Here is a 20569-nt window from a genome sequence, read left to right on the forward strand (position 1 = left end):
CCAAGCTTGTCGGGCGTAGCTGTCAAATTTTAGAAAAAAAAAATACTTCGATTTTATACATTAATAGGAAACATTTAAAACAATCTTTTTTTATTAAAAATGACGCGTGTTAGGGGAAGTATATTGTGTTAATTTAAACAGTATTCTAATATATAACCTAATAAATATAATTGGTTTATGTTAAAATGTATCTGTGTGGAAGTGTTGTTATTTTCTTTATTTTAACTCTATGTGGTATTAGTCTTGCTAATCCTGATGCCAAGAGACTTTACGACGATCTGTTGAGTAATTACAATAGACTGATACGACCAGTTGACAAAAATAACAACACAGTGCTAGTCAAACTTGGTCTACGGCTTTCGCAACTCATCGACCTGGTAAGAGATATTCATAGACATTAAGACAAATATACAAATATTTATATAACATAACGTTAAAGTTTCTATAAAGTGATTATTAAAATAGTTGGGAACTTAATTAAACGCTCAGATTTACAGGGCTACAGTCAGCTACGTTTTGGTCTTACATTATAAATCCATATTTTTTATTTTCTTTGAGGTTTTATATGATCAGAGCGTTCGAGATACTCGGAGATTGAAAAAAAAATTGTTCGAATACGAATAAACAATTATTGAACCATACCGAACTCGAACCAATCACTGTTGTAAAAAAGTTAAGATCTACAGAATAATACAACATACAAAAATCCTAATTAACAAATTTTCTATTCGCTTAAAGGGACAAACTCCAACTTTTAATTCCTCGTGATAATAGCAATGGCGAAGTCCGCAAAAGCTATTACACAAACGTTGAATTTGAAGTACATTAATTAAACATTCCACCGACGTACTTTGGAGCAGCCTGATGAAATAAGATCCAAGCCTGCTTTAAAAAAAAGGTGAAAGTGCTGGGAAACAACTTTTGGGCTGTTGCTTTCGTTTAAATAAATATTACTGTGTTATCACGGCAAAGAAAAATTGAAGGCGAAAATATTTTTTTTAAGGCAATTATAATTGGTAAAAATTTCTCAAACAATCATGTTCACAGTTTCATTCATAATCGTAATCCTTATTGTTTTAAGTATTTGATCCAAAATATGCATGTCTTTTTTCAGTACATATTATAAAACAAAGTCGCTTCCCAATGTCTGACTGTCCCTGTGTATGCTTAGATCTTTAAAACTAAGCAACGAAGTGCGAAGCCGGGGGCGGGGGCGGTTCACAAGTTTGTAATTAAAAAAACATGAATTATTTTAGTTCGGTCTAAACGAACAAAATTAAACGACACCACGAGTCAAAGCAAGAGTCAATAAAAGGTTTAATTCCTTAAATGAAACAATTATTTATAAAATACATTTTTTTTAAACGTAGCTGACTGCTGTCCTGTTGGCTTTACTTGTAAAAATTGCTTAGAGAGTGATTAGTAAACTATGCCGTGTCTCTTCTTTCGAATGTAGAATCAATGACGTCAGAAAGAAAGCGCTTAGCTAAACAACTTTTATAAATAAGGCCTTTTTTAAGGTTCCTTAATTCAACAGTCGGGAGAGGGATTTAGGTATAATAAAACAACAGCGACGTCTACGTGTACCCTGAGATTGTTTGAAGTTAATTCAAACTCAATCCAGTTTTATATAATATTTTCTTTGCTTGTAATCATATGTTGTTAATTCCAAAGTAAATGGATCGTAATGATTTTCTTTTCCGCGAAGCTTTTGGATTTTTTAATTAAAAAAATATTGTTTTTTGAAGTGATAATAAGAAGTCTCATAAGAAGTTACAAAACCGCTTCGTTACGTAACGCGTTACGGCGCCCGTCTGTCTAGCTTCCCTTTCCCTTACGCATACGGCAGCGGTAGGCAAGCAACAACCAATAAAGTACATAAAAACATTCTAATTTACATATTCAAGTATTGTAACTAAGAATAAATTAAATTTTATAATCAAAAAAAAATTTATTAATAAATAACTTTTCCTTACATTGTCATATTAATATACATGACAGTTAAGTAAAAACCTAACCTTTTTTGGTGTTAATCTATTTCAATAATAGTTACATTAAATGCATAGTTCAACTTAAATTAGTTTAAGTTATCACTTCTGTCGGACATCCCGAGACGTATATTTAGTTTTTTTAATTTCAATAACTTCACGTGTCATTTCATGATTACCAAACAAATGACTTCTAATTAAACGTCATTTCAAAAATAAAATCCACACATTTCATCAAAACCGGTGCGCTGAAAAGGGTCGGGACCATAAGTCTATAATGCTCTACTATTTATTGTTTAATCCTATACGTGGACATCATAAACTTTTATTATCCATAAATGAATATGCCTGTCAGAGATTTCAGCATTATTTTGAATTTAGAATTATTGATTCCAATTTAGTGGCAGTTTATGATGTACATTGATTAATGCACATCAAATTGGTTAAAATTAATGTAGATCTATTGTACCTATATATATATATATATATATATATATCTAGGTAGTGCTGTAAGAAATATTAACCATTCCTTACAACGTTAATGCGCCACCAACCTTGTGAATTAACTAGAACTCATGAATACTCTTAGAGGAAAGAATACCTGATGTGTGAAATTGTCAACTTCTACAAATAAGTGTGGTCTTACAGAATACCACCCCTAATATATTTTTTTACTTGAACAGCATTTTGTCTCCCACAATAAATTATTTTTAATTTTATGCAATGCCGCAATAGCTTTGAAGCAAATTGTAAATATAAGTTATTGTATAAACCATATTGCTTTACATTAAATTAGGAACACAGAACATAAGTGTCGACGTAAATATTTAGTACGTTATAAAAAACTCGTAATGTACACAAAAGTACGTCTCTGAGCATATATAAGTATTTGCTGCAAAACGTTTTCATGTACCACTGCTTATATATTTGTGGTATTTTTTATGAAATAGACAATAAATTGATAAGATGGCCCTCATGGTAAGAGGTCACCATCCATAGACACTGGCGCCGTAAGAAATTTTAATCATTCCTTACATCGCCAATGCGCCACTAAGTTTGGGAGCTGAGATGTTATGTGCCTTGTGCCTGTAGGCACTCTCACTCTTAAAACCACAATACTAGAAAGTATTGCTGCTTGGCGGTAGATTATATGATAGATGAGTGGGTGGTACCTACCTTGCACGAAGTCCTACCACCAAGCTTGTATTAACTTTTCAAAATTGTTGAAATGTTTTTAATCACCTAAATCGAACATTTTAGAAGTTAAATAAGATGATGTTATTCGTGCAATAGAATTGAACTTGAAAAATGGCGAAATAACTGAATTTTACGATTCATATCGAATAGGGGAAGGATATTGAGGAAAACGAAAAAGAAGAACTAACAGAAAGGAGGACGAAGTGAAAATTGGAATAAAATTGAAAAGGATTTTTTTTTTCTAATTGTATATTAAATATTCTACTATTTTATACATTTTCATAGCATTTCATTTCATTTCATTTCATTTTATATATTTTATATATAATTTTTGTTATTGCATACTGAGAAATTTTATTAATAATGAATAATATATATACCGCATAGCATTTCAGATAAAAAAAAAAAACAGTTAATATCTACATTTAACATTCTAGTTGATTATAAATTTAGTGTTGAATAATATTTGTTAATATAAGACGTCTTCGCAATTTCTTGCTTGTAAAATATTATGAATGAATTGAACGTTGATAACGTTACATAGCCGAGATGGCCCAGTGGTTAGAACGCGTGCATCTTAACCGATGATTTCGGGTTCAAACCCAGGCAGGCACCACTGAAAAATCATGTGCTTAATTTGTGTTTATAATTCATCTCGTGCTCGGCGGTGAAGGAAAACATCGTGAGGAAACCTGCATGTGTCTAATTTCAACGAAATTCAGCCACATGTGTATTCCGCCAACCCGCATTGGAGCAGCGTGGTGGAATATGCTCCAAACCTTCTCCTCCAAGGGAGAGGAGGCCTTTATCCCAGCAGTGGGACATTTACGGGCTGCTTATGTTATATTGTGTTATGTAACGTTACATAAAATAAATATACTGACATTCGCCAATTCATACAGAACCTAAAAATAAAAATGAAAGACGAGCAAAGCCGAATTTTTCGTATAGTTAAATATTCGTTTTAATAAAGGTGTCCCCATTCCATAATTAATTTATTCGTGGAGAATAATTCTGACCTTTAGCCTTTAAAAGGCTATTATTAGCGTGACCTGTATGTGAAGATATCTTTCAACGTGTTTTTTTTAAATGATTATGACGACTGATGATCTTTAAAATTAGCCCACGCGCTGAATGATTATATAATAATTTAATATTATTGTCCTAGTATCCTGTTACAGGCTGCCTGAGTATCGTCCTCCTAAATTATCGATAAATGATATCCTTACACATATATTTTGATATTTTTTTTAAATATATTTAATCATTCAAAACATTTTAAAGTATTAATCGTTCTATGTCTATACCCATTCAGTCTGAGCCTGTTAAAACCTTAGCAGTTAATAGTTGCCTTTATTCTCTATCATTCTCCTCCAGCCAAGTCCTTAAAGTCTTAAAGGGTCTAGATTCATCTAAAGGAGCTGGTGCGGACGGTATACCTGCCTTATTTGTTACCAAGTGTGCTGATGAATTAGTCAAGCCACTTACATTAATCATCAACCGATCTTTGAGTACAGGGGTCTACCCATCAGCTTGGAAGGAAGCTTTGGTTATACCCTTGCATAAGAAAGGCGACAGGGCTTCGGCAGAAAATTATAGACCGATATCTATAATTTCAGTATTTGGTAAAATATTTGAACTTCTTGTATACCCGTGCCTCTTATCACAAGTAAAGCAGACCATTGTACCGCAACAACACGGTTTTTTGAGGGCCCGTTCTACCACAACTAACCTTGCTTCGTTTGTTGAAGACCTTACTGAGGCGGTAGATGGTGGCAACTCCATTGATGCTATTTATACCGACTTTAGTAAGGCCTTTGACAAAGTTAACCATCATAAACTATTGCAAAAACTTAAATCGATTGGTATAACGGGCACTGTTTTTAACTGGTTTGGGTCTTATCTCCACGATCGTAAGTCAAAGGTGGTTATCAACGGCTACTCATCCAAACCCTTCATATCTCACTCTGGAGTACCTCAGGGATCTCACTTGGGACCTTTGCTTTTTAATGTCTTTATTAATGACATTAGTTCATGCTTCAAACACTCTAAATGTTATTTATTCGCTGACGATCTCAAACTTTTTAGACCTGTATCCAATGCTTCAGATGCCATATTTCTGCAGAGAGATTTGAATAGTTTGGTCTCATGGTGTCACATAAACGACATGAGCTTAAACACTGAAAAATGTTTCGTTATACGGTTCAGTAGGAAAAAAACCACTTTCGATAGATCGTACACCATTAACGGACATTTGCTTACAGAAGTGGACAATATACGTGATCTAGGCATCATTTTAGATACTAAATTGCGGTTTCATCTTCATGTGGACAATGTAGTAACTAGAGCTTTTAAGGCTTTGGGATTTGTCTTGCGTAATTGTAAGGATTTTAAACAGCCTCAGACTAAAATTACTTTATACACTGCTTTAGTGCGCAGTATTCTGGAGTACGGTAGCATTGTATGGAATCCTCACTACGATATCTACAAGAATAGGCTTGAAAGTGTACAAAGAAGATTTTTATGGCACTTATCTTTTAGTCAAAATCTAGCTAAAAGACTGCCAAGTTACGATGATAGACTTGCATATTTTAATCTTCTTTCCCTTCACGATCGTAGACGTGTCCTTGATAACGTTTTCCTTTATAACTTATTGAACGGTAAAATCGACTGTAGTTATCTACTTTCTAAAGTTATGATTCGGGCTCCCGTTAAGGCCACCAGACCATCAGTGTATACTCCCTTCGTTGAAAAACTCACTCGCTCCCGTCAAGGGCGCTACTCTCCAATTAATAGGCTAATCATCGATCATAACAATATTTATAAATCGCTCAATATGATTAACAATGAGAAAAAGTCAAACGAAGCTCTTATTGTTGATATATTTAATGACAAATTGAATCTCTTTCGCAAAAAAATATCAATGCTTTTTAAATAGTAATGTATAAATTGTTGTCTTGAATCTATGTTTTAACCCCTTTATTAATTGTACCGTATAATTAATTGTTTGCATTTAATCGTATTTTAATCGTAAATCTTAATGTATTCTAATAATAATATCTTATTCATTTTATTTATATTTATGTGTTAATTTTTCTAATAATTGAATTCTTAATATCTCTTTCTAATTGTAATTAATATTGTAAATCTGGAAATTATTATATTTTGTTAACTTGTAATATTGACATATCTTGCAACACCTATAATTAAGGAGACACTTGGTTTATATAAACCTTATGTTTAATGTCTATATTGTGTGTATGAGTGTACTTCTTGTTGGTGTTGATATTATAATAAATAAATAAATAAATAAATAAATATATAAAACTATGTCTAAAACTGAATAAGACAGAAAGGGCCCTTATCTACATAAACTCTAATTCAAGTTCTATGGTTATGGCTTTTGAGTTCATTTTGCCTTACCATTTCTAACAGCTATTGAAATGTATTTCAACAAACGTGAAATACAAATAAGCCATCTGAAATATTATTGTTTGTGGGCGTTCTTCCAGACCCGTGGAGCCTGCGGATCTATATAGATTCTCTTCCGACTTTATTTGTTGTCGATTTTGCATCAACAATTGGAAATAAAACACACATATCCGAAACGTTTGCTCAAAAACTAAGTCACACTTTGACGTGAACGAAGCGATGAACGGTGTTTTATCGATAAAAAACGATCAATCTTTTAATTAAGAAACTAAATCCTACTAGCATGTGATTACTGAATCTTACCTACTTATTGTACTGACACCGGCATTGCAAGAAACATAAATCATTACGCACGCCATCAATTCGACGCCGTAGATGTATGCCATTTAAAAACTCTCTTTTAAAATCTGAAAAAAATAATACAAAATACTAATATGTGGTAGCAGAACTACTGTTAAGGGATGGTTTCCAAACAGAGGACTAACACAAATCCATGAACATTCTATATTCCATCAATTCAATGAAGCGGCAAATCTGATAGGACATCTTTAAATCATGTTCAAATGCATTTTGAGGCACGTGTCCAATATTCACTCCGCGGATTTGGCTAAGGATTCATTAATAGAAATCCCAAATAGCCCGACCCACTACTAGAAAACAGAAGTAAGAATATTTAAAATTGAGATATTTTCTATAAGCAAATAAAATAATTTATACATATATATAATTATTAATTAATCCGGTAACTCAAGGAAAGTTATCCTGAGAAATTGAACGTGCTTCGAAAGTAAATCTAAGATATGGTTTTTTTCTGTAATCCGTAGTGGAACTGCGTGGCAAACTAAGCTCCGAATCTATCTCCAAAACGAAGACGAGACTAATAGGCTGATTTTAACCGGCTTATACTTTATACTACATTTCTTAGAAAATTTATACATCAGATTACTCAAACACGACACACAACGATTTATTGCTAAATACGGAACGCTCCAAAATTTACTATTCAAACTAATAATTAATTTGACACTGTGTAATAGTTTCGGTAAGTCCAATTTAGAAGGCCTTACGTTGACGTTACGAGACAAATAAGTTCAATGAAAATCAAATCCATCAACATTATTAAACAAGAATATAATTACATAGCAACAAGTATTATGTTCATACGTATTTGATGTTGTAAGAATATAGGGTTTTCTTTATTTATTATAATTAATTTGTATATTCTGTATGTTTCGAACATTCACTGGTAATGTATTTTTTAATCTTTCTGAAAAAGAAAAAAGTACCTCAAGTAAGGAAGAAACAGCATCAGGCGACTCAACTAATTACAAAACGTGGCTTCATCAAGCTCAAACTAGATTATCCATCTAACAAATGTCCTTATATCCACAATTATATTATTTATGCATATTAAACAAGCATCCTGTTGCCCCTCGGCTAGGCAAAAGACTTCTTCATTCTTGAGAAGGTTTTGATCTTCCACATAACGGGTTGGTGTCACAAATATGGCAGAAAATCAGTAAAATTCATTTTTTAGCATTAGCAGCCCGTAAATGTCCCACTGCTGGGATAAAGGCCTCCTTTCCCTTTGAGGAGAAGGTTTGGAGCATATTCCACCACGCCGCTCCAATGCAGGTTGGCGGAATACACTTGTGGCAGAATTTCGTTGAAATTAGACACATGCAGGTTTCCTCACGATGTTTTCCTTCACCGCCGAGCACGAGATGAATTATAAACACAAATTAAAAAAAATAAAATTCGACACTTACAAATTTACTTCATCTCCGAGCACTATATAAATTATAAAACAAATTAAACACTCGATAACAAAGTACTTGCCAGGGTTTGAACCCGAAATCTTTGGCTTAGATTAACGTTATCTATACTGGTGTATCTCGTCACCTCGGCTGCTATATTTAGATCCACGATAATAATACAAAAAGGTATAATTATTATAATTTAAATAATATTATAAGTTATAACTTGTAGTGGTTTAGATTCCTCACGTAATTCCATAACTGTTAGCTTACTCAGAGAATGTTAACTATGGGCACAAAGAGAGGCACAAAGTAGAATACAAAATATTTACTGTATAATTTCAGTAGCTAACTCTGCGTCATACATATTAAATAGACTTTAAATTACACACTTTGTTTTTGATATTGTGTTGATACTTAATATATAATAAAGTTCGCTTATTTTAATATTAATGTATACGTAATTAATGTACATATATATTTCATGTTGTAAATACTAGATGGCGTTATGTCAAATTGTAGATAATTCTGAATCGCGATGGCAAGATTCGCTTATTGTTTGCATATAGCATTTAGGAATTTTCTGAATAAACATGGTTACCAGTGGCACCTAATAGTTTTATTAGTAAAACGTTAGTGTTGTGGAGCATCCTTGTTCCTTAGGATCGACTGAGCTAGTTGTTCAATTAATATATTTTATAAATATATTTTTTGTTGAGTCTCAACAAAATAAACGTCCTTGCCTTAGTTTTCTTTGTTTATTTTATTATTATAACGCACACCAACGACAAATTCATAATTTATTATATATGTATATAATTACTTTGTGGGCAAACTATGAATTATAAATGTCTATGATTATTTAAATTATGAGTATGCACAAGATTTACACAATGACGTATATAAACTTCGTCATCACAATTTTTTTTTAAATTAATTTTACTTTTGTTGGAACATTTAAAGTGATTTTGAAGTTATTATGTGATAATTAATGTAATTAATGTGTTTAACTTAATTGCTATTTTTATATGTCTCTACCGAACCCGCGGAATCCACCTACCGGAAATTAGTTTTCTGACCGAAGTCCTTGTGCAATTGCTTTTTGAAATAACAATAAAGGTATTATTTCTACATAGTTTTATTTAAAAAAAAACTGGGTTTTTATGGAGAATGAAACAAATTGAGCTTAAAGTTTAACAACCTTTAAAATATTTACCGTTTAATTAACTGTATTATATTTAATCAACACATATAAATTACTTATTTTTACGCAATTTTTCATGATAATTAACGATTAAAGTCGCTAAAAATTAGTAGTCGGATGTAACATAACACATTTAATAGTTACTCTTTCTTAAGCCTTGCATGGATGTAGATGGATCTATATCCAGTTAGGGAACGACCAAAGAAACGATAGATGGATTGTGTGAAAGACGGTATGGTTAGAAAGAATGTTACTTGTGAGATGACGTCCGACAGAGAAGTATGGAAGAAGAAGACATGCTGCATGACCTAAAGTAAAATTGGGGTAAGGGCAGAAGGATGATGATCATGACTCTTTAAAACCTACTCTGTAAAATCAGACGCAAAACTCGGCATCGTCCTCGATTACAAAATGACAGAAAGTGGTTTGCGACAGTAACCAAATAAAGTAAATAGTAATAATATTCAATTTATAAAAAGTTCACGCGTAAAACATATGACCGTATGTCAGTTTCCAATATGTCACGATCGGATCGAGCAATGTCAAATTTGTTTGTTAATGTACTGATCGACGAGCGAACCGTGAGCTTGCGGTAAAGATTACCTCGGTTTTACTCGTGAGTGGTCGTTCCTGATATACGGGCTAGCCAAACAGTTGCTCTTTAGAGTTTTGTTAACTGAGCGCTTTCAAACAAAGTTGATGAGTCGCGAACTTGATGCTAAAATATATTTCACATTTGGTCCGTAAATTTTTACATTTGTTTATTTTTTATTAATATATTTTTTACTCTACATCAATTTACTATGTAAAGACAAATTTGTTTACATCATAATACCGAACAGTGAGTATCATTAGTCATATATGAATATAATATAAGATTTCGTTCCATATATATTTAATATAAACAGTTTTGAGCCATTTTTGGAACTAAAAAAGTCCTAAACAAAAAATGACACTAAGAACACCCAGTTGTAAAAATCTTCCATAAAATATTTATTGGATTTTGCATATATATATATATATATATAAATGCAATAAAGATTTTTCATCTAAGCTAGTTGCTAACTTAACCTCCAAAGGGTATGTATTTGAAATGAGATGGACGCTTGAAATCCCTAGACTCGTTATTGCACCTGCTAAATCTCTTATGGTTATTAAGAGCCTTCTACGTACCAATGCATTATTAATTACAAACCTATTCACTCGCGAAGACAAAATAACAAATATAATTCAATTTGTGTTTTGCTATCACTACTCTTAGGCGTCTCACGCACACTAAGACATCTAGTAAGCACGAGCGTCACTAAGTCATACCAATGCTCTCCTTCGTGAGTAAATATATCTATAGTGGACTTCAAATATACAGTTAAAGAAAACTCTTCACGAATAATATGAACATACATTTATGACGTAATGGTAGCAAGTTAATAATGTGCGTGTATGTCAAAGTCAAAGTCAAAGTCAAAAATCTTTATTCAATATAGAAGTGTTTGCACTTGCTTATTGATTGTCAAAAATCTACCACCGGTTCGGAATTTAGCACCTCGGACCTGAGAAGAACCGGCGAAAGAAACTCAGCGGGATATATTTTTTTTCATTTTTTTTTAACCATTTTCCATGTAGGTACAATGATAAGTATATATTAGTTGTTTGAAACAGCCTGGAGGCGATCATTTCATTCCCAAGGTGTGCAGTCAACTAAAAAGTCATTAGTGTTGTAATATCCTTTAGCACACAAACGCTCTTTAACGACTCTTTTGAATTTTATAATTGAATAATTTTGAACGTTTTCTGGGATCCTGTTGTAAAAACGTATACATTGCCCCAAAAAAGAGTTACTAACCCTGTGTAATCGGGTACTTGGAGTAACAAGTTTATTCTTGTTCCTAGTGTTAATAGAATGTACGTCACAATTTCTGGGAAAATCATTTATGTTTTTGCGTACATACATAACATTATCAAAAACAAATTGAGAAGCGACAGTCATTATTTTAATTTCTTTAAATTTACCTCTTAACGAATCTTTTGGGACCAGGTTATAAATTGCACGAATAGCCCTCTTCTGCAGTACAAAAATAGTATTAATGTCAGCTGCATTACCCCAGAGTAGGATGCCATACGACATTATACTATGGAAATAACTGAAGTACACAAGGCGTGCCGTATCCACATCAGTCAAAAGTCTAATTTTTTTTACCGCATAGGCTGCAGAGCTAAGTCTATTCGCCAATTTATTTATATGGGGGCCCCATTGGAGCTTAGAGTCTATTGTCATACCAAGGAACTCTGTTGATTCTAAAACATCTAATGCTTCCCCGTTTAAACGTACACTCGTTTTGACACATCTTACATTGGGAGTAGTGAATTTAATACATTTAGTCTTTTTACTATTTAACATTAAATTATTAACACTAAACCAATTTACTATTTCAGAGAGAGTATTGTTCACATCGTCATATATTGAAAGACGTCTTTTTATTTTAAAAATTAAAGAAGTATCATCAGCAAACAATACTATCTCGAGTTTATCACCTAGGAGATGTGGCAGGTCATTTATATAAACAAGGAAGAGAAATGGTCCAAGAATTGATCCTTGAGGGACCCCCACAGTAACTGGAGACCCGGGAGATCTCTTTCCATTTACATCAACCCTCTGAATGCGATTGCTCAGATACGAAATCAGAAGACTGAGTGCAGTGTCCCTAATTCCATAATGACGTAGCTTCCTGACCAAAGTTTCGTGTTGCACACAATCAAAGGCCATTATGTGCTTTCATTTTAGTAAAATTTAATTTAGGTGGAAACCTTTTTAAAAGCATTTATACCGAATTAGTCGTTTTTACGAGAATTTTTAAATGGATTGTGAGCGAAATATTTATCAGTTACTTAAACAAAAAAATTGTCTCCTAGGTGAACAAAAATTTAATCTCTTATTCATGGAATCTCATAAAATAGAAAAAAATCCTTAATAAACATTACTGATGATATTGGAGCAATTATTTGTTGAAGATGCTTTCAAAAGTATCTACATTCAGTGTGAATTGAACGCTCTTTACCTATGAAAATGAAAATTTTATTTTTAATGTATTGATAAAATCAAAAATATTAATGTATTATTTTTGGGGAAAAAATCCAAGCTGAATGCACATATTAAGCTTCAAAGATGATGTTATTTCCACCCAACATCGTTAACTGAATTAATACTTATGCAATTATAAAGTTTAAGTCTTTGTTTACGGCCAAAAATATGTTTTAATTTTTAAGTTATGTTTTTTTTTTTTGATAATTACCTGTCAACAATGAATCGAAACGTTCAAGGTGGCATTTCGCGCCGAGCGTTCACAAAGGGAGGACTTATAACTCGTCGTCGCGTGCCACACTCACACAGACACAGCTATTTTATTTTTTTATTGAAATAGTTACACCATCAACTTATCACTAAATACTATAAATTACCAAATAATATAGGTAACATTCTTAAAAAAGTGTAAGCAACATTATGTATATTTTCTACGTAAGCCGGTACAGACATTTTTCGGCTAAGACGTTTTAATCTCAAGTATTTATGTATTTAAATAAACTTTTCCAGAAAAAAAAAATATTCTGGATGATTATTTTTGTCGACTTCAAAAAAAGGTGGTTTTTGTAATTTTTTTTAATTGTTTCTTCATAACCACGAATTTGTTAGTTATTTTAACCTACCATTTAAGGTAAATTAAAAAAAAATCATAGTGTCTTTAATTTATTGCATTTATTTATGAACTCATAATTTAGTTGCCATTTATAATTATATTACCAGTGTCCTTAAGGGATATGTAATTTATTTTTTTAGAATTTGCGTATCATACAAATATGTTGGACTACAAGTTTTAACGGTAAATAAAATTACTCAAATCATAAGCACCGCAAAGTTTACTAACTACGCGTATATCCAATATATTATAATTATTTCAGTAACATTATGATTCATATGTAATTTTATATAATATAGAAATTATATACGAAATAATTGATATAATAGCATCATGACACTTCATATCGATTAGCTTGACAATAGTGGTTGTGCTTATTCGCTAAACGCAGTTACAATAACACAAGCTAAAATCACAGATACTGAGAAACGGCAATTGGAATAAGCGCCAAATACTCAACCGATCACTATATAATTTTGTACATAGATTATCTAGGGTACATAATATATCATAAGAATACCTAACACCATCCTCCTTACAAGCAGGATGAAGCTGCACACGGCGACATAGTTTAATTATATTTGTTTACTAAAAATTTCAACACATCCATTCTATAATGGCATGTCGCTATAAAAGATTTTTATCGATGACTCGTGACCCGCCCCGTCTTCGCACGGCTGCAATTTATACGCTACTGGTACGGTATAGTACTCAGGAATAACGCAGTCTAACAGAGATATTTTTTTTAGATTTAACTCATTAGCTTCGGAGATTACGTCCTATATAAAAAAAATTACCTCTTTCTAATATTAGATATGAATCTTATATAAGTTAAAATATGTTATAGAATTATTTTGAAGTATTCTAGAAGATAAATCGTTTATTTAGCCCGACCTACTATAAAAAAGTATTGGACAAACTTTTGACACTTGAATAACGCCATTCCTCTTTTTGAAAGAATTTGGCTAGTATGTTGGTTCCACGGTACAGCGAAACAACTTCGACATCGATGGAGACAAACTGCTCCTAGTTGACTCTCTCCTATATTATGAATGTTGAGATGATTCGTTGTTAATGTATATTCTTGCACTGGACAATACTCTGTGCAAAGGCATCTGATAGGTACCACCATATATTCTATCATCAAGCAGAAATACTTAGTACTGTAGTGTTTTGGTTTGAAGGGTTAGTGAGCCAATGTAACAGTTTCCAAGGTTGGGGGCGCATTGGTTATGTAAGAAATTGTTAAAATTTCATACGACGCTAATGTATACGGGCAGTGTCACCGTCAGATCTAAATAAGGCATTTTACTTAACACAAGATTATATTAAATATAAAAAGCGTGAACTTATAATTTATTGATTTCTACTTAATATCTATTGTACTTTACTGACATACTCTGTAATTAAATTGGTGAAAAAGAGTAACTGCTGGGTTACGATTATGATCGTAATAGAAAAAGTAAAGAATATTTTGATTTTGGGCTTGTTTTCCTTCCCTGGTAGACATTTTACAAAAAAGAGATACATTTACGTAATTAAGATGAACGTATTTATGACGTTTTACCAGTTAATACTAAACATGGATAGTATACGATTAGATAATATCTTATTCTAATATCAGATTTTTCGTCTAACAAAATAGTTATTGTATTTTATTGGTGACTTTGCCGGCTTTAGTAGGGCTTTGACCAGACAAAGTGGGTACCATCTACCACTAGTTAGTCTATCAAAATATCAATATTATGTATTATTGTGTTAATATATTTACATCTTATATCGAATTAGTTGTTGGAATACGGATTCGAAGAGAATGTGATGACTTGAATAAAAAAATTAAATAACTATAGTTTAATAATTTTTGTAATGTTTCATTTTTATTAACATTATTACTACACCTTTGGTGTGTTCATTTTGATGCTGACGTATAATTTCTTGGCAGATTTCCAAAGACGCTCAATCGATTGGCTTAAACCAATATATAAAAACCACTAACCTAGTAACCTTACTACTAAATCAAATATATGTAGTGGTCACCTCCTCCCATAGACATTGTGTGAGAAATATAGACGAACCCTTACATCGTCAATACTTTGTGCCTTTAGTTTATCTCACTCTTCAAACCGGGACATAAATGTACTCTGTATTGCTCTTTAGCGGTAGAATATGTGATGAGATAGATATCAATCTACCCTACCCTCATCATCTACAGACACTACATCAAGGACGCAGCTAATCTTGCCATAGTTTATATTATAATGCATAGATTACCTTTATAAATATAAGTTATATTTAGAGGCTTTGATTATATAACATAATAATAGTATGTAGTTTTTTTTATTTACAAGAAATATTCTTTTCGTTTTATAATATAATTGAAAATAAATATATTTTCCTTTTCAGAATCTGAAAGACCAGATTTTAACAACGAACGTGTGGCTTGAGCATGTAAGTCATTCATAAATATTACAGTACATTCACTATTTCATTCATGATACGTGAGTTATCATATTTGAGTGTTTAATGTACACAGTAACATAAATAATATTTAGACATTTTAATCATTTCGAATATGGCTACACATTTAAGTGACTCTCAAAATTGTATTAAATATAGACAGAGTAAGTAACCTTTTTATATGTCACGGACACAGTGCCGTGTCAAGTTGTAATGTATGAACTATTATGAGGGCTTTCCAAAGGTACGACAATCATGCTGTGACCACGTGTCGCCCGTCTTCGTCCACATTAAACACGTTTTCGACGCTGCAACCGTCTTTACGTTATGTATAGATGGTACAAGCGCCAACTTCGACCTAACTCTTACAAATTTTTGATAATAAATCGATATTGATATTGTGTTTATCGATATTCTCTAGTGTTTCGGGATTCGATGCAGTCCCTTATGACTCTGATGAGGCAGATCGTCTTTTAGACGTTCATGTAATTCGTCAAATAAGCTGTTCGTATGAAGATTTATGTGCACGGAGAATATGTTACAATTATTTATAACTAAAACTAAATATGGAATTTATAATAATAATAGTAAAATATGAGGAAGGTAACCTTCATGATGACATTTTTAATTGTGCTTGTCTTTTTGACAACACATAAGATGTTATATATAATTTTTACCAATACAATTACTTGGATAACTTATCCAAAGATCTTTTGCATTTTGATATTATTTCTATTAAAGGAAAAAAAGGAAAAAAATAAATCTTACCTTTATCAATAAAAATATATCAAATATCTCACATTTTTATAAATATTATATAAATACATGTGATGAGTGTTTAGGGTATTGATGGCGTAACTTTCTTTTTCCATTATTATTTATTACATTGAAAGGCCTCTAATAATGGTAGAAACATTTCAGGAATGGGAGGACCACAAATTTAAATGGGACCCTTTGGAATACGGCGGTGTGAAAGAACTTTATGTTCCCTCGGAGCACATTTGGCTTCCGGATATCGTTCTATATAACAAGTAAGTGGATACAAAAAGCCTTTAGCATTTTACTATATTTATGATCTCGAAGCGTTTCGTTTAGGTTTCGTAGTGAGAGCATGTTATGAATATTTTTTTGGCTAATGAAAATTTTTCGTTTTCGCCCATACATATTTAACAACTCCAAATTTGTTTGATAGGAGAGTTTATCAACTCTTACTGTATCCAGTATGGATATAGAATGCTGATAGAGAATTTGTTCTATGAGGTATATATTTTTTTATAAATTGATTTGTCTGCGACTTAGAATAGAGCCAATATATATACTTTTTATTTTTTTATGACATAGTTAGGCGGAGGAGCAAATGGTAAGTGGTCGCCACCGCCACATAAACAATGGCACTGTAGAAATATTAAACATTCCTTACATCGTCAATGTGCCACGAACCTTGGGAACTCAGATGTTATGTATGTGCCTGTAGTTACACTGGCTCACACACCCTTTAACCCGGAACACAATACTACTGGGTTCTGCTGTTTGGCGGTAGAATATAGAATCAGTGAGTGGTACCTACCCAGACGAGCTAGCACAAAGTCCTACCACCACCAAGTATATCAATCTAAAAGTTTAAAAAAAGACTTATGTTGTCTTAGATTTTAGCGATTATTACACATTGAAATAAAACTAGTTTTTAACGGATTTAATCGCGTATATTAATTATTTTTAACATCCCGACGTTTCGAGCACTTTGCAGTGTTCGTGGTCACGGGCAGTCTGTCCTGCTGTATGTTTTATTTCAAAAGACTTATGACTATTTTATGCTACTATTTGGATTGCTCACCCATTGGTACCATTAAAATCAAGTACCTCAAAGACCCGTATTCTGGAAAAACCCAACAACCATACATAACAAAAGCATTCCCAAGAAGAGTTAACTTGCAGTGATTTATAACACACAGCGCCGACCATACAAAAAAGGGATAAAGGCAAGCGAATGATATATAGTTACGAATAGATTGTGAATTTAATTTGAGAAGAAGAAAAATCACGTGATTCTTCACAGGTTCTTCTCCGTGCAATCTACACTTGGAACTGTTGGAGATTTTAGATTCAATATAATGTTATAAATTGATTCGGTGCTAGTAAGAGCCTATTCAAATAATATTCTGATTTTGTAAAACTGAAATAAAATATTATCTATTTAAAAATGTATTTCAATTCACTTCGTATTCTTAAACGCCTTTACACGAAGCGATTACCATCTGAATTTTGATATTACGGACTGGTGTCGGCAGTTAGCTATATTGGACGGCTTAAGGTAACTGAGGCGAGATGAATAATGCCATAAAAAGGATAAGACCATAAAGTAATATTTAAAGACATGTACTTACCTATGTAAATTATATTATATATTGAGATTAGGTATAATAATATATATAGGTATATATTTTAGTGACTAATAGTCAAAAAGTTGAAACGTTAGTTTTTTTTTTATGGCATTGGTTGGCGGACGAGCATATGGGCCACCTAATGGTAAGTGGTCACCACCGCCCATAGACAAAGGCGCTGTAAGAAATATTAACCATTCCTTACATCACCTATGCGCCACCAACCTCGGGAACTAAGATGTTATGTCCCTTGTGCCTGTGATTACACTGGATCACTCACCCTTCTAGCCGGAACACAACAATACAGAGTACTGTTATTTGGCGGTAGAATATCTGATGAGTGGGTGGTACCTACCCAGACGGGCTTGCACAAAGCCCTACCACCAAGTAGTTTTATGGTTGATACTTTTAAAAATGAAGGCATTTTCATAATAATCGATTTTTTTTTACGACAATTTCCTTCACTGTTGACCACGAGCTGAATTATGAGCATACAGGCTGCTTTGCTTTGCTTGGTATGTATCAAGCCATGATCTTCGGTTAAAATTGACTTTGTCAGGTTTTCAATATCTTACCACACGTTTCAGGCCATTAGACTCGACGCACACATTCAAAAATCTTAATCAAATTAACAATCACTAGCTCTATCCTGTTTTGTTTTGCATAAAACTTAAATGGATGTTATTTCAAGTTTCATATCAATTGGAAGTATAATTGAGTAAGGATTTGCCTTAACGTCCGCTCAAATAATAATTTAACTTCTGTTTTTTGACGGATTTTCTTGGTATACTCTAAATTTCGATCGGGTGGTAGCTGCACATTCAATTAAATCCTGCAACATGACGGTGAAAAATACACATAACATACACATGAAGAATATTTTAAAATAAATATAGAAGTGAAACTGTGTTGCTTCATTGTAGGTTGGTGAATAGTTGAATAAACTTGTAGTCGATTTTTTTATCGAAACATACAGGTTTTCTCACGACGTTTTCCTTCACCACGAAACAGAATTATAAAAACAAATTCAGCACATGAAAATTCAGTGGCTTAGAATCCGCAAAATCGGTGGAAATCAAGTGGTCTAACCTCTGGGCCATCTCGGCTCTTCGAATAATAAATAAGTCTGAAATATATTTTCGAGTAGCAGTTTAATTATATTTGTTGCTTTATTACTTGCGCAACGCCGGTTTGTCATTCCATCAAGTTTAATGCCGACGTCGATGTTCATGTTTCTAATTATAACAGGTCGAAACAAGTTAGGTAGACGGCACAATGCAATTTGGTGCTAGGTAATGTCCTAATGAATGTTCGCCAACTAAGTTCGCCGGGATGGCCTGTTATGCGCCAATTAGAAGACTCATACATACAGTCGGTTGCCGTCTGTTGAGTCCAATCGTTTATGGGATGAATTGTGAAAACGTGTACCATTTGTCTATTGATATTATCAGGTCATTTACCCTAGATTTCGGTTACATATCACGAGTTTAATTTATTGAGGAGTATAGAAGGATTATTTTTTATTTAAATTTTTAATTTTCATAAATTAATTACACAATGACTCGTCAACTTTACATATCCGATATTTGACTTTTCCAATATTATTATTTTGAAGTAAAATTGAAAAAATTAAAACTTTACGTATTTTCTTCTCAATATACCTATAAAAAAATCAAATACTAACACATCATAATAATATTTAAAACCATCCATCCTCCTGCCCTTATCCCAATTTTACTTGGGGTCGGCGTAGCATGTAGAAGACATTCTGCTGTCTTCTATACTTCTCTGTCAGACGTCATCTCACAAATAACATTCTTTCTAACCATATCGTCTTTCACACAATCCATCCATCGTTTCTTGGGTCGTCCCCTACCTCTATATCCATCCACATCCATTCTCAACAACAACCTTCCTATTAATATATTATAGATTAATCTTTAACTAAATTTAATAGGGGCGCATTGCTTCTAAGGAAATCATGTACTTATAAACGTTTGAAGAAAACAGAGATTATTTCTTTTTGAAGTCAATCAAATATACGAACAGCCAGCTAATATTTCAGAGCAAAAGCCTCTCTTACTTCCTGTTACCTGGAAAATCATTCGATACATTGGTTCAGTGCACATTCTGCGTAACATCGACTGATTTTATTTGATAACATAAAATAAATCATAAAACATGTGACAAAAATATTGGATAAAAATTATTGATGTGGAATAAAAAGGCACTCCTAATGAATTTGACATAACACTTCTAAAAGGTGACATATGACATTATTTCTTTATTCTACCCATACTATTATTTCTTAAGTCATTTTCAAACGTTCACAGAATGTACTCGTGATATAAAGCGACTACTTTTCTCATTTATAAGTGTTTGGCAGCTAAAATTGAATTTGCTAAGGATGTTACACAAACAACTAGCGACCGACCTAACCTTTAAGTAGAATAATATTAAT

The 20569-nt window shown here is 32.5% G+C and overlaps 1 protein-coding gene across 1 annotated transcript in view; it reads left to right on the forward strand.

Annotated features, from left to right (window-relative positions):
- Window positions 1–20569, forward strand: part of LOC125067596 (acetylcholine receptor subunit alpha-like 2) — a 32399-nt gene continuing 11830 nt past the window's right edge. The window contains exons 1-3 of the mRNA XM_047676255.1: window positions 1–377; window positions 15674–15718; window positions 16649–16758. Coding sequence (XP_047532211.1) covers window positions 186–377; window positions 15674–15718; window positions 16649–16758 — 347 coding nt within the window. The 5' untranslated portion in view covers window positions 1–185. The remainder of the gene's footprint in view (window positions 378–15673; window positions 15719–16648; window positions 16759–20569) is intronic.

This window comes from Vanessa atalanta, chromosome 12 (assembly GCF_905147765.1).
Source record: "Vanessa atalanta chromosome 12, ilVanAtal1.2, whole genome shotgun sequence".
NCBI lineage: Eukaryota > Metazoa > Arthropoda > Insecta > Lepidoptera > Nymphalidae > Vanessa > Vanessa atalanta.